Below are 15132 nucleotides of genomic sequence, written 5' to 3'. Positions count from 1 at the left end.
GATTTTCCATCCACTGGTTCAAACTGGTGCTCTGACATTGGACACCAGTGTTGCAGGTAGCAGCTTAACCCACTGTGCCACAATGCTGGCCCCAGGCCTGTTGCTTTTAACTATGAATCTTAACCTGCGTTTCTTCTTGACAACAGATATTTGGGAAAGCAATTACTGTTTTTTTTAAAGATTTATTTGTTTGAAAATCAGAGTTACACAGAGAGAGGGAGAAGCAGAGAGAGAGAAAGAGAGAGAGGTCTTTCATACGCTGGTTCACTCCCCAGTTGGCCACAACAGCCAGAGCTGTGCCGATCTGAAGCCAGGAGCCAGGAGCTTCCTCTGGGTCTCCCACACAGGTGCAGGGGCCCAAGCACTTGGGCCATCTTCTACTGCTTTCCCAGGTCATTGCAGAGAGCTGGATCAGAAGTGGAGCAGCCAGGACTTGAACTGCTGCCCATATGGGATGCTGGCACTGCAGGCAGCGGCTTTACCCGCCTATGCCACAGTGCCAGCCCCAGCAATTACTGTTAAATGTGACATTTTAGTGGCTTCTTGTTGAGTAGCTTCCTGTTTTGTGGCTTCTTATATAGCAACTATAAAGAGTAGTCATTGTGTGCTAAATACTTTAAAGAATTAACTCATTGAATAATTTAAAAATCCTAATGAAGTGTTGACCATAAAAAGATGAAGTACTGACACCTGCCACAGCATGGAAGAACCTTGAAAATGTGTGAAGAGAAAGATTCCAGTGACACAGTTGCGTTTCGTATGATTCCTTGGATCTGAAATCTTTAGAACAGGCCCCTCTTTGGGAGGTAGAAGGCAGATTAGTGGTTGCCAGAGGTGGGAGCCAGGATGAAGTGTGACTTACCGGGTACCTGGTTTTTAGGGAGGTGACTAAAGTGTCCCAAAATTCAAGTGATGATTGCACAGCACTGTGATGCTAGAAACCCTTAGATTGTACCTGTAAATGGATGCACTCTGTGGTTTGGGAATTTGTCTCAATAAAGTTGTCTTAAAAAACATAGAAAACCCAGTGAAACATAAGCAATCACTAGGCTACATTCCTCCAAAGAAACTTCCTACAAAACTTAAATTGTTCAATTAAAATTGATTTATTCTCTACTCCTCAGAAGATTTCCAGCCATCATATTGTTTGACTGTTCACATGAAAATGCTGAAAAAAACTTTTGACCCACTAGTTTACTTAAAAGTTTGACGATGAGAAGTACCCCAGACCTGTTTGCCTTCTTGCCCTTCCTCACCTTTGGATAAGCAGTAAAGACCATTTGACCAATCAGTGTGTCTCTGCCTCAGAAGGAGAGGGTGGAGCTGGTGGCAGCCCTGTCCTGGGCTCGCTGCGGGAACACCGCACACAGCCTCCATGGAGGCACATGGTCCCCAATGTGGGCACCGGAGGTCTTGGTGTGACTTCTCTAAGCCTCACCTAGAGAGTAGGGAAAATAGTATCTTCCTCCCAGAGTGCTTGTAAGGAGCTGAAGCGACAGTACGTAGGGACTGCCTGGTAGCACCGTGCCCGGAGCGTAGCAGAGATCCTGGTGGTCATCTCACTTCACAGAAGAAGGAACAGTAAACATGACAACATTACTGAGGCAGGGGTTCGGCCTGCTGGTTAAGATGCTCATGTCCCACTCAGAGTGTCTGGATTCAGCTCCTGGCTCCAGCTCCTGACTCCTGCTAATGTAGACCCTGGGAGGCAGCAGGTGATGGCCCAAGAAGTAGGGTCCCTGCCACCCATGCAGAGGACCTTGACTTCTCAGACTCTGACTCTGGTGCAGGCCCAGCCTGGGCCATTTGGGGAATAAACCAGCAGATGGGATCTCTCTCTCTCTCTCTCTCTCTTTTTCTACCTCTCAATTTTTAAAAAATTTTAACCCTATTATTAAATAAAGCGCTGGTTACAGACATTCTCTACAGAGAGCTTTGTTTACAGTGTATTTATATATAACCATATGCACAGAAACACGTGCTGGAAGGACATACACCGTATACTCACAGTGAGCCATTGCACAGAGGGATTATGGAAGCCATTTCCTTTACTTTTATCTTTGTGCTTTTCTTTGTTCTTTTAAATTTTTAGGTATTTATTTGAAAGGGAGAGAGAGAGAAAGATCTCCCATCTGCTGGTTTACTCCCCAAATGCCAACAAACTGTCAGCGCTGGGCCAGGCCAAAGCCAGGAGCCTGGAACTCGATCTGGGTCTCCCACATAAGTGGTAGGGCCCCTGCTGTTTGAGCCATCATCTGCTGCCTCCTGGGCTACATGCACATGATCAGGAAGCTTGGGAGCAGAGCTGAGTTCCAAGCAGCCAAGATGGTCTGATACCAGACACCAGTGTCGCAGTCGGCATCTTAACCACTGTGCTGATAGCCCGCCCCTAGGCATATGTTGAGGTATATATATATATATATATATATATACACATATACATATATATATATAAACAACATTAAAGTTTAGAATGCAAAGTAAAATATTTCTGTTTTGCTAAACTAAAAGTATTTGAATTGTGGTCATGATACTGCCTTTCTGTCACTATGCTTGAGAACCCCACCAGTCACGTTTCATACCATTTAGGAATGGTATGTCCTAAAACAAGAAGTTGGGATACAGATTTGGCACAGTGGGTAAGCCAGTGCTTGGGATGGCTGTATCCCATATCGGAGTGCCTGAGTTCAAGTCCCAGCTATGTTTCCTACTCCAGCTTCCTGCTAATGTGTACCCTGGAGGCAGCAGGTAGGCCCCTGCCACCCGCGTGGGAGACCTGGATTGAATTCCTAGTTCCTGACGTCAGGCCCAGCCAAGTCTCTGCCATTGTGGACATTTTGGGCGTGAACCATTGGTTATGGAAGATCTCTGTCTTTCTGTCTCTCAGCTTTACAAATAAAAAAATTAAATACTAAAATAAGTCAAAGTAGTTTGATTTGTTTAGAGTGCTTTGATAATACCACTGAAAAGCTGAGGACAGCAGAGAGCACCAAGAAACTCCATAATTGATGTAATAGAAAAAAGATTTGTTGCCCAGTCCCTGAATTAGAAGTGTGTTCAGGGTCTGGCATTGTGGCACAGTGGGTTAAGCTGCAGTGTGCATGGCCCACATCACAGACCAGCGCACTGATTTGACTCCAGCTGCTCCACTTCCCATCCAGCTCCCTGCTAATGCACGTGGGAAAGTAGCAGAGGAAGGCCCAGGCACTTGGACACCTGCCACCCATGTAGGAGATCTTGATGGAGCTCAGGACTCCTGGCTTTGGGCTGACTCAGCCCCAGCCATTGCAGGAATTTTGGGGAGTACAAAGGCAGATGGGAGATCGATCTCTCTGTCTTTTCTGCTGTCTCAGGATCACCCTGCCTTTCAAATAAACAAGTGAATCTTAACCAAAAAAAAAAAAAAAAAAGTGTGTTCAGTGTGAAGGTCCAGCCATACCCTGGGTGCCCTCAGGACTCCTCCTGTGTGCCTGCATTTGTCGTTGCCTTTACAGGCAGCAGAGTTCAGAGCCATACACCATTAAAACAAGGACAGTCTTTACATTTGAAAGCAAACTTAACATCTTCGTTGGGGTTATAATGCAGCATGTGGATTCCACGCAGTTGACCCGATGAGGCCTGGCTGCAGATCCCACTACGTTCTTGAAACTGCAGCTTAATTTGCCCACTATATTTAATCTTTTTTTTTTTTTTAGGAAGACTGTTGTGAGTTATTTATGTAGTTACACAAAATGCCAGGTAATTTGTAGCTGGATGGAACTTCACAGCAACTCCCTGGTAAACAAATGCTAACCAGAGAGACGTGCGGTGTGCGATTTCCTGACTACTCATGGGCATCATAGAAACATCAGGCATTCTGTATAACAGAATAAACAAGCCTGGAATGTCTTGTTTCTGCAAAGTAACCATTTTAGCTTTTCGTAATAGAAGTCACAGAACAAAAAATTCCCCCATTTTAACCTCCGTGAAGTGTATAACCCAGTGACACTAGGTATCTTTACAGGGTTGGGCACCCATCACCACTGTTCAGTCCAGAACAGTTTCCCTAAAGGAAGCCCTGTGCTGGGTAAGCCATCACCCACCTGTGCCTTTGGCACCAGTAAACCTGCTTTCTGGCTCTGGCTCTGCCATATGGGATTCTTTGTGTAAAGGGGATTTATCAGTCACGCACCACACCCTAGCATTATGGTCAGCCATGGGCCACATGCCGGACAGTGGTCTGAGAAGGTCATCATGGCAGTGAGAAATTCCTTTTGCCTAGTGACGTTGTTGTAGTGACATCACAGGGCAATACATTACTCACGTGTTGGTGGTGATGCTGGTGTAAACAGGTCTGCACTGCCAGGCAGGTAAGGTTTAGCACAAGGCAGGCATTGAGCCTAGCAGCTAGGCTGCCCATGTCCTGTATCCGAGTACCTGCATTTGATTCCTGGCTTTGGTTCCTGCCTTCCACTTCCTGCTAACGCAGACCCTGGGAGGCAGTGGTGATGGCTTAAATAGTTGGGTTCCTGACACCCAAGTGGGAGACCTGGATTGTGTTCCCATTTCCCAGCTTCAGCCCTAGCCAGGGGCTGTTGCATGCATTTGGGAAGTAAACCGGTGGACAGGAGTTTTTTTTACTCTGTCTCTTAAATAATTAATAATTTTAAAAATTTTTAAGAAAAAAGTATAGCACATAGAATTATATATAGTACATAGTAACAATAATGCTAAGAAACAACTATATTGCAGGTTCTATATTTACTGTCCTATACTGTTCTTTATACATTTTAGACTGTACCCTTTCTGCTTATATAAAAAAATGTTTAAGACAGTATGATGGGGCTGGCGCCGTGGCTCACTTGGTTAATCCTCCACCTGTGGTGCCGGCATCCCATATGGGCACCGGATTCTAGTCCCGGTTGCTCCTCTTCCAGTCCAGCTCTCTTCTGTGGCCCGGGAAGGCAGTGGAGGATGGCCCAAGTGCCTGGGTGCCTGCACCCGTGTGGGAGACCAGGAAAAGCACCTGGCTCCTGGCTTCAGATCAGCGCAGTGTGCTGGTTGTAGTGGCCATTTTGGGGGTGAACCAACGGAAGGAAGATCTTTCTCTCTCTCTCTCACTAACTCTGCCTGTCTAATAAAAAAAAAAAAAGTTGAAGACAGTATGATGCATTATGCCAGCAGTAGACCCATAGAACTCATGTTTACCATGTCTCTTAACTGCATTTTTCTGTGTGGGTGTGTTTTTTCATCATGGTCCTAGGAATGTTGTGTGTGTGTGTACATACACACACTCACACTGTATTGCCTTGGTGTATGGCAGGCCATACCATCTAGGTTTGTATAAGTATACCCTGTGATATTTGCAGAATGAAGAAATCCCCTAATGATGCATTTCTCAGGATGCATCCCCTTTGTTAAATCAGTGCCTGACCGTACTTGATCTCTCTGAATGGCTAATTAATAGTGCATCGCACGAACGTACCACAGTTTGTTTACCCATTCTTTTGTCGGTGGACACTGCAGCTTTTTCCACCTTTGAACTATTAAGAATAGTGGCTTTCTTTAAAAATATTTATTTATTTATTTGAGCCGGCGCCACGGCTCACTAGGCTAATCCTCCGCCTTGCGGCGCCGGCACACCAGGTTCTAGTCCCGGTCGGGGCACCGATCCTGTCCCGGTTGCCCCTCTTCCAGGCCAGCTCTCTGCTGTGGCCAGGGAGTGCAGTGGAGGATGGCCCAAGTGCTTGGGTCCTGCACCCCATGAGAGACCAGGAGAAGCACCTGGCTCCTGCCATCGGAACAGCGCGGTGCGCCGGCCGCAGCGCGCCAACCGCGGCGGCCATTGGAGGGTGAACCAACGGCAAAGGAAGACCTTTCTCTCTGTCTCTCTCTCTCACTGTCCACTCTGCCTGTCCAAAAAAAAAAAAGAAAAATATTTATTTATTTATTTGAAAGGCAGAGTTACAGAGGGTGAGGGGAGATCTTCTGTCCACTGTTGCTATGAATATTAGTATGCAAGTTTTTGTTTTAACAAATATTTTCCATTCTTAGGAACAGAATCTCTCAGTTACCTGGTAGTTCAACATTTAACTTATTGTGGAACTGTCAAGCTGGTTTCCATGGATGCTGCATTATTTTTACATTCCCCCCAATGCTATATAGGGTTCCAGGTTCTCCCCCATTGTCACAACACTCTGCGTTGTCTGATTTTTTTTTTTTTGCAGCCATCTAGTGCATGTGAAAAGTGATATCCTATTGTGGTTTTCATTTGTTCTTTCCTAATGACATGATTTTGAGCATTTTTTCATGTATTTATTGGTCATTGTATATCTTCTTTGGAGAAATATTTATTCAAGTCCTTTGTGCCTTTTAAAAATAGATTATTTATATTTTCATTGTTTTATAGGGTCCTTTTTATCTTCTAGATACAAAATATTGATCATATAGATGATTCGCAAATGGTTTCCCCCATTCCATATGGTATCTATTTACTCTGTAGTAGTGTCCTTTGATATACGAAACTCTTAAAGGTTGATGACATTTGCTCTGTTTTTGTTGTTGCTTCTGCTTTTGGCGTCAGATCTAAGAAACCACTGTGAAAATCTATCATGAAAGACATACCCCTATATTTTCCTCTTCAGTGTTATTAGCTTTCATATTCAGGTCTTTAATTGATTTTGAGATTTTTTAAAAATCATTTATTTGAAAGGCAGAGAAAGAGAAGGAGAGACCTGGGGTGGGGTGGTGGGGTCTTCCATCTACTGGTTAACTCCCTAATTTGCCAAAAACTGCTGGAGCTGAACCAGGCCAAAGCCAGGAGCCTGGAACTCCATCCAGGTTTCCTGTGTGGGTGCAGAGGCCCAAGCACTTGGACCGTCTCCCACTGCTTTCCCAAGTGCATTAGGAGGGAGCTGGATCTGAAGTGGAGCAGCCGGGACTCAAATTGGCACCCATATGGGATGCCGGCACTGCAGGAAGCTTAACCTGCTATGCCACAGCACTGGCCCCTGAGTTGGTTTTTGATTATGGTCTAAGGCAGGGCCCAACTTTATTCTTTTCGTGGGGACATCCAGTTGCCCTTTGCTGCTTTGTCATAAAAGGATGGTAGGTCTTGTCAAATACTTTTTCCATATAAATTGAGAAGATTGTGTGGCTTTCTTTCATTCTATTAATGTGATATGCTGATTCCCTAAGGATTCCTTAAGAAAGGACTACAGACTGAGTGGCTTAAAACAGCAGAAGTTTGTTCTCTCACAATTCTGGAGGCCCACAGTGTAAAATCAAGGTGTCAGCAGGTTGGTTCCTGTTGTTGACTCTCAGGGAAAATCTTTCCAAGCCCTTTTCCTAGCTTCTGGTTGCCGGCAGCCCTTGCTGTTGCTTGGCTTATAGCCGCATCACCGGAAACTGTAAAGCATGAACTAAAACCTCACACTGGAAGGGTCCCTTGGAGGCTGTGCGTCAGCCATCAGACATGCCGTCAGGTTGTTTACCCTCCTGAAGCCTTGGTTTCCTTATTCATCAAAGGCTGCTAAAAGCTACCGTCCTGTAGGGCTGTTGTAAGTCTTCTGTGTTCTCATGAGGGAAGACAGCCAAGCGGGGGGGTGTGAACAGGCAGAGCCAGGGTAATGGGTGGTGCCGAGGCCCTGAAGGAAGTCCAGGCTCTGTGTGGCCGCGGTCACAGGTCCCCGCAGCTGCAGTGACAACAGCAGACATTCAGGACTCTTCCGTGGCAACACCGCGGGGTTCTCCAGCACATCTACCTTTATTTATTTATCTCTTCCATCTGCTGGTTCACCTCCCAAATGGCCTCAACAGCTGGAACTGGGCCATTCCAAACCCAGGACCCAGGAGCCTCTTCTGGGCCTCCCATGTGGGTACAGGGGCCCAAGCACTTGGGCCATCTTCGTCTGCTTCCCCAAGCCATAACAGGGAGCTGGATGGGAAGTGGAGCAGCCGGGACTCAGACCATTGCTCATATGGGCAATGGTCTCATATGGGCATCCCGGGAGTGACTGAACCCACTGCACTACTACACCGGCCCCTCTCCAGCCAACAGACAACCTCTGATTTCTGAATCACACAAAACTTTGGCTCAGGGTTAACAGAATAGGTTCAGAGACACAGCACCAAATGGGAATGGTGAAATTTGAACCCAGGTAAGATCCATGTACTTGAGCAGCATCCTGGAGCCTGTACTCCTTCAGCTCCCGCGACTCCCATTGTCACTCCTGCAAGTTGCTCCCCCAGCCCTGCCTGTCTGGGGACTTCCATTGGCACAACTCCTGGTCTGCTTTCTCTTGTTGCCACCACGTAGAAAAATCCTCCCATGGCTCTGACTAGCTGCCCCAGGAGCCCTCCTGTTCCAAACTGGGAATCTTACTTCAGCCCCAGCTCCTGGAGCCTCAGCAACCGCTTGTTCCCTCTGCAATGCTGCTGAATATCTTTGTGCACTTTTCTCCTTTTCCACACCTGCTGGGCTGGTGGGACCTTGAGGACTCAACCCTACAGGCCTCCTGCCCCATTACTATGCCACTGTAGATTTGTAAATGCTGGGGCTGCTGGGCAGGGGGCAGGGGGCGGAGGCCTCCTGGGGAAGCCCTCAGCCCTTGGCGGAGTTAGGAACCAAGAATATGACACCAGAACTATAGTGGCGTGCTGTAGAACAACCCCAAAGCTGATAGGAGCAGTTGCTATAGAACCCCAGAACTGGGTCTGCTCGCCCAGAGCACAGTAAGCCAATCACTGATACCAGGGTAGTGGTGGGAAAGGTGGGCATTTTTTGCAAAGTGCAGAGCAAGGAGCTAAGCAGCTAACACTTAATGTTTGGGTAGTGACTTTTATAGCTCACACTGAAGGATGAGCGGAGTGTGATCAGTTCATGTGTGGGTCTCAGGGTGGTCCACTGTGCACATGGCCTTCCTCTGATTGGTCAGTGATAGGGGCCCACGCATGTTTCCTTTGGAATGGCAGAGGTGGTCTCCAGTCTCTCTGGGTACTTGTTTGATCAGGGCCTCTGAGTTCCTGAAAAACATTTTTTTTTCTTCAAATGCAGATATCTTTCTTTCTTTTTTTTTCTTTTAAGATTTATTTATTTGAAAGTCAGTGTTACACAGAGAGAGAAGGAGAGGCAGAGAGGTAGAGAGAGGTCTTCCATCACTGGTTCACTTCCTAGATGGTAACAATGGCTGAAGCTGCACCGATCCAAAGCCAGGAGCCAGGAGCTTCTTCCGGGTCTCCCATATGTGTGCAGGGGCCCAAGGACCTGGGCCATCATCCTCTATTGCTTTCCCAGGCCATAGCAGAGAGCTGGGTAGGAAGTGGAGCAGCGAGGACTCAAACCGGTGCCCATACGGGATGCCGGCACTGCAGGCGGCAGCCTTACCCGCTATGCCACAGCGGCTGGTCCCCAACTGAAAAACATTTTGACTGCAGTTTAACACCCAGATGTTAGATATAGGAGTGATACATGAATTTCAAGGCCTGGGATCCTGGGTCCTGCCTGTGAATGCTTGCAAAAGCTCTCAGGAAAGATACTAGCACTAGCGTTGAGATGTTAACCATAGGGGCAATGGTGTCAGTCCCTTAATGAATTAATCTTAGAGATAATTATCTCTTCCTTTCAGGCCAAGGGAGAAATACTGGGGCCTGATAAAGACCACATCAAAGGCCAATTACAGGCACAGAGCCTTTGATCTGTATTCTGTTTATATTTGAGGGCACTTCAAAAAGTTCATTGAAAAATAGAATTAAAAGCTTATTTCAGTGCAAAAATGGTTGACATCCATGTAGACAAGGAATACTCAAAAATTTCATGGAAAATGTTTACTACCAAAAAACTATGCGTGTACTTCAACATTTTATGCATCAAAATAAACTTATCTTTTCATTCTGTACTCCATGAACCTCCTAAAGTCTCCTCGTATGTAGCAATAACTAGGAAGTGTGTCTGTTACACAGTAGTACACCAGCCGGGGCCGTAGTTCTGAGTTACTGGGTCCTGTTAACAACAGTCATCACCATCTTTTACAGGATAGCTGAATTGTTCTTAGCCCAGGATCATGAAACTTCATAGAAATACAGATTGCCAGACCTTCCCCACAGATCAGCTGAGTTGGAGTCTCAGGTAGGGCCTGGGCTATTGTAATTTTAAAGCTCCACAAACCTAAGGAAAGAGTGACAATGATGACATCTGGAAAGGAAGGCAAGAGTGTTCACAGCAGTCTATGAGTGTTATTCCATGTGCAAAATATAGATTTTATTTTTTTTTTAAGATTTATTTATTTGTTTGAAAGACAGAATTACAGAGAGGCAGAGAGAGAGAGGTCTTCCATCCGCTGGTTCACTCCCCAGATGGACACGATGGTCGGAGCTGCGCTGATCCAAAGCCAGGAGCCAGGAGCTTCTTCCGGGTCTCCCACGTGGGTGCAGGCGTCCAAGCACTTGGGCCATCTTCTACTGCCTTCCCAGGCCACAGCAGAGAGCTGGATCGGTAGTGGAGCAGCTGGGACTCGAACTGGTGCCTATATGGGATGCTGGCGTTGCAGGCGGCAGCTTTACCCACTACACCACAGTGCCAGCTTTGGTTTTACTTTTTTTTTTTTTTTTTTTGACAGGCAGAGTGGACAGTGAGAGAGAAACAGAGAGAAAGGTCTTCCTTTTGCCGTTGGTTCACCCTCCAATGGCCGCCGCGGTAGGTGCGCTGCGGCCAGCGCACCACGCCGATCCGATGGCAGGAACCAGGTGCTTCTCCTGGTCTCCCATGGGGTGCAGGGCCCAAGGACTTGGGCCATCCTCCACTGCACTCCCTGGCCACAGCAGAGAGCTGGCCTGGAAGAGGGGCAACCGGGACAGGATCGGTGCCCTGACCGGGACTAGAACCTGGTGTGCCGGCGCCGCAAGGCGGAGGATTAGCCTAGTGAGCCGCGGCGCCGGCCTGGTTTTACTTCTTTTAAAAGAAAAATTTTAAGCAAATGGCAAAATCTGTTCTGTTGGTATGGTGAATGTAGCAGTGTCTGTTAATGTTATTTTTTGTTTGAAAGTCTTTTAAAATTAAAACAGGAACACACATTTGGCTTAATGGTTAGGATGCCTGGGTCCCATACTGGAGTGCCTGGGATTAAGTCCCACCTCTGCTTCCAATCCAGTTTCCTGCCAGTGCACAACATTGGAGGCAGCAGATAATGGCTCAAGTACTTGGGTCCCTGTCACCTATGTGGGAAACCTGGATGGGCTCCTGTCTTGGGCCTTACCCTGCCTGGCTGGCAGGCATTTAGGGAGTAAACAGTTAGATGGAAGATCCACCTCTCTCTCTCTCTCTCTCTCTCTCTCTCTCTCTCTCTCTCCCTCTCTCCCCCTTGCAAGTAAGGTGAAAATACATAAAACTTTTTAAAAGTTAAAGTAAGGAGCCGACGCTGTGACATAATAGGCTAGGCCTCCACCTAAGGCCCCAGCAACCCATATGGGTTTGTGTCCCAGCTGTTCCTATCCTGATCCAGCTCTCTGCTATGGCCTGGGAAAGCAGTAGAAGATGTCCCAAGTGCTTGTGCCCCTGCATCCACATGAGTGACCCGGAAGAAGCTCTTGGCTTTGGGTTGGCCCAGCTCCGGCCATTGCAGCCATTCTGTCTCTCCTTCTCTCTATATAACTCTGCCTCTCAAATAAATAAATCTTAAAAAAAAAAAAAAAAAAAAAAGTTAACGGGCTGGCGCCATGGATCACTTGGCTAATCCTCCGCCTGCGGCGCTGGCACCCCAGGTTCTATTCCTGGTCGGGGCGCTGGATTCTGTCCCGGTTGCTCCTCTTCCAGTCCAGCTCTCTGCTGTGGCCCTGGAGGGCAGCGGAGGATGGCCCAAGTGCTTGGGTCCCTGCACCCGCATGGAAGACCAGGAGGAAGCACCAGCTCCTGGTTTTGGTTCGGCCTTTCTCTTCGGAAGACCTTTCTCGCTGTCTCTCTCTCTCACTGTCTATAACTCTACCTGTCAAAAAAAAAAAAAAAAAAAGTTAAAGTAATACTTGGTCACAGACAACTGAGGTGCTCCATACAAGGTAGTGAGGAGAGTTACAGGAAAGATGACTTCCTGCTGATCTAGGAAAGGAAGAATGATCCGGGGCTTTCTGTGAGCTAATAGGACAAGTGGGGGCCCTTGCTGAGGCACAGGGGGTTAAGCCTCTGCCTGTAAAGCCAGCATCCCCTGTGGGCACCCATTCGAGTTCCGGCTGCTCCACTTCCAATCCAGTGGTGGAAGATGACCCGAGTACTAGCGCCCCTGCCACTGTTTGGGAGCCCTGGAAGGAATGCGAGGCTCCTGGCTTCAGCCTGGCTCAGCCCTGGCAGTTTTGGCCATTTGATGTGTGAGCCAGTTAATGGAAGATCTATCTCTGTCTCTCTCCGTCTCTCCCTAGAACTCTGCCTTTCAAATAAATAAATAAATCTTTAACAAAAGTGACTCAGGAAACAGGGGAGGGTCCCTGTGACCCCTGGTGTGTGTCCCTGGCCCACATGTTCGTTTCTTTCTGTTCCAGGTGTTTGTGGCCAGTCCTCACAAAACACAGCCTATTGTGGAGATTCTATTAAAAAATCAACCCAAGCTCATTGAGTTTCTGAGCAGCTTCCAGAAGGAGAGGACAGACGATGAGCAGTTCAGTGACGAGAAGAACTACCTGATTAAACAGATCCGCGACTTGAAGAGGGCTGCCCCCTGAAGAGCCCGGGCCGCCACCGCCGTGTCATCTCCCTGTCCGGGTCATCGGGTCACATCGTTCCGGGGAAGGCTGTGGAGGTGCCTCTTTTTTCTCAATTAATTGTTCAGGGTAGATGGAGCATAAGCGTTGGAATGGAAACCATTAACCTAGAATAATATATTCATTCTAATCAAGTCTGTGATCAGAGCCATTCTGTTAGACGGTGATAAAATGTGATTTTAACTTGCAGGGCCGAGCCCTGGGTCACCACAGCCACCAAGTCATGGCACTGCTGCGTCCTCAGGGGAGGGCTGAGGGGTGCGAATCCCCTCAGCCTGTCTGCACTCACACAGACCTCTTTAGGCACTAAGAGATCCCAGTAGCCAAGGTGAACGTTGTCGGTCATTATCATCCTCTTGCGGCCTGCCTGACGTGGTCTGACGGTAGCGAATGGTCCCTGACTTCCTGTGGAGCTCAGCCCCGAAGCTGTTCACTGTGCCACCTTCCCTCCCAGCGGTCCCCTGAGCACACCCTTCACGTGGCACCTGCACACCCCCTGCAGCTGGGTTAGCCTGGAAGCAACCCGGGAGCACCAGGAGGGCCAACAAGCTCCCCAGGCACAGAGGACTGCAGGGGTGCCTTGCTCACTCGCTGGAGAGCGGCACGCAGAGCCCCTGCCGGTGCGCCCCAGCCTCTGGAGCGCGCGGCGAGGGCCGCACATTTCCCTCCTAGCTGCCCTTATGGAGAGCGCTGTGTGGGGCTGCAGCATTCTGCCAGGGAGTCCCTGTGCTGCCACGCCCGGCCAGCTGGCACCCCGGGGCCAGAGGGTTGCCATGGTGAACTCTCCTCCACAGGGAGACCTCACCCCTTCGAGCTCAGTGCTCGAAAACAATGCGCGGGTGACTGAAAATCACTCTTCAGTTCATTTTCTAGTAAGTTGTCATTCCACAGTCATCCGTGGAAATCTTCACTGAAAAGGTAGAAAACCTGTGTACAGTTTTGGTCCCAGATACTCTCTTGCAGGGTGGATTGATTAAGGAGTTAGTTGAGCTTCTTAAGGCATAGAACCAAAAAATGTAAAAGGCCATGGTTTATTTTCAGAAGGCACCCAGTGTGTAAAATGGGATTTAAAGCTCTATTTACAAGACATGAAAGGTCCAGTTGCTGTGCATAGTTTTCAGGAGTTCCTGCCGCCCACGGAAAGCATCGCTAATTTTTACAATTCTTGAGGGCTGTGTTCTTTTTCTTCAGCCAGAAATTCCTCTGCGCAGAGCCGGGAAGAGAAATGTGGTCCCCGGGATCAGTGCTCTGACCTGAGGAATGAGCTGGCAGCACATCTGCCTCCTCCTGGGCTGGCGTCCACCCCGGGCACAGGTCCTGGGGCAGACGGTGGGGGTGGGGCCCACAGCGCCTCCCACAGGAGGGTCCCCAGCAGCTGGCCCCCGTGACCTGGAAAGTCACATCCTCTTGATGATGTTCCCTGACAGCCCAGAGTCCCTTAGAACTGATTAAAAGAGATAAGTGTAGCTATTTGAAAAGGAGGGTGAAACAGCCGTTGGGAATGTATTTGGTTGCTCAATAGCGTTCCACACCTCCACGGGACACATGTTTTCCACTGGAAAGCAAGGCCTTGTTATAATTCTCTTTTGATTAAAACAAAAATTCATATTTTATTTCCTCTGGGCTTGAATTAGCTCTTCCCTAGCAACCCTTTATCCCAGCTCAATACCTGTCAAACAGAAAACTGGAGTCTCCACATGCAATAAATGAAGTAGCGGGGTCATGTTGTGATAGGAATTTGTAAATCATTAACTCTGACGGGGGTGGGGGCAGCGGCAGGAATTCACAGTCAAAATATGTTTGCACAAAGATTGCTGTAAATTGTGAGAAACTGAATTTTGCAAAGGTCATATTTAATAGGCTATTTCAAAAGCACACCTTTAAATAAAGACTGACTAAATGAAAAGGTAGCCCTACTCCCTGCTGGGCTCCTTGCTCTGCTGGAGTGCGGCTGTGTTCCTTTCACCACTCCAAACAGGGAAAGCGCCAGCCCTCAGGGAAAGGGCCGGCCTTGGGCCAGCACCGGGGGTCCAGCCTTGAGTTCTCCTCAGCATTCTCTGGCCACCAGGGGCCTGCACACATCCATTGTGGAAGCCTACGGACCTCCACTGGCTGAGCGCCACCTGCCGGGCACAGCCAGGGGTCAGTGCGCCTTCACATATGAGGAACCTAAGGCCGGAGGGGCTTCGTAGGGCCCCACCCAGCACAGGGGGTGCTGGCTACAAACCCTCCATCAGCTGAGGCCCAGTCCTGGTTCTTTCCCACCCATCCCTAGGGGAGGCCAGGGGGCGGGAGTTACAGAGTGAACCCTCCCCCCTGCCTCTACATCTGCTGCTCCCTGGGAGGCTCCCCAGGCGCTCAGGCCTGGCGGGAGGCAAGCAGGGATTGAGCTCATAGTGTTCTTGGATG

General features: G+C 48.4%; 1 protein-coding gene across 4 annotated transcripts in view; it reads left to right on the top strand.

Moving 5' to 3' along the window:
- The window catches only part of CAB39L (calcium binding protein 39 like), a 122856-nt gene extending 108220 nt beyond the window's left edge, over positions 1–14636 (top strand). For all 4 annotated transcript variants that reach the window (XM_062194224.1, XM_062194223.1, XM_062194225.1 and 1 more), the window contains one exon: positions 12505–14636. In XM_062194224.1, the coding sequence (XP_062050208.1) occupies positions 12505–12684 (180 nt within the window). In that variant the 3' untranslated portion in view covers positions 12685–14636. The remainder of the gene's footprint in view (positions 1–12504) is intronic.
- Positions 14637–15132: the final 496 nt, after the last annotated feature.

Source organism: Lepus europaeus, chromosome 6 (genome assembly GCF_033115175.1).
Source record: "Lepus europaeus isolate LE1 chromosome 6, mLepTim1.pri, whole genome shotgun sequence".
NCBI classification, from domain to species: Eukaryota; Metazoa; Chordata; class Mammalia; order Lagomorpha; family Leporidae; genus Lepus; species Lepus europaeus.
This window is presented reverse-complemented; position numbering and strand designations above follow the sequence as displayed.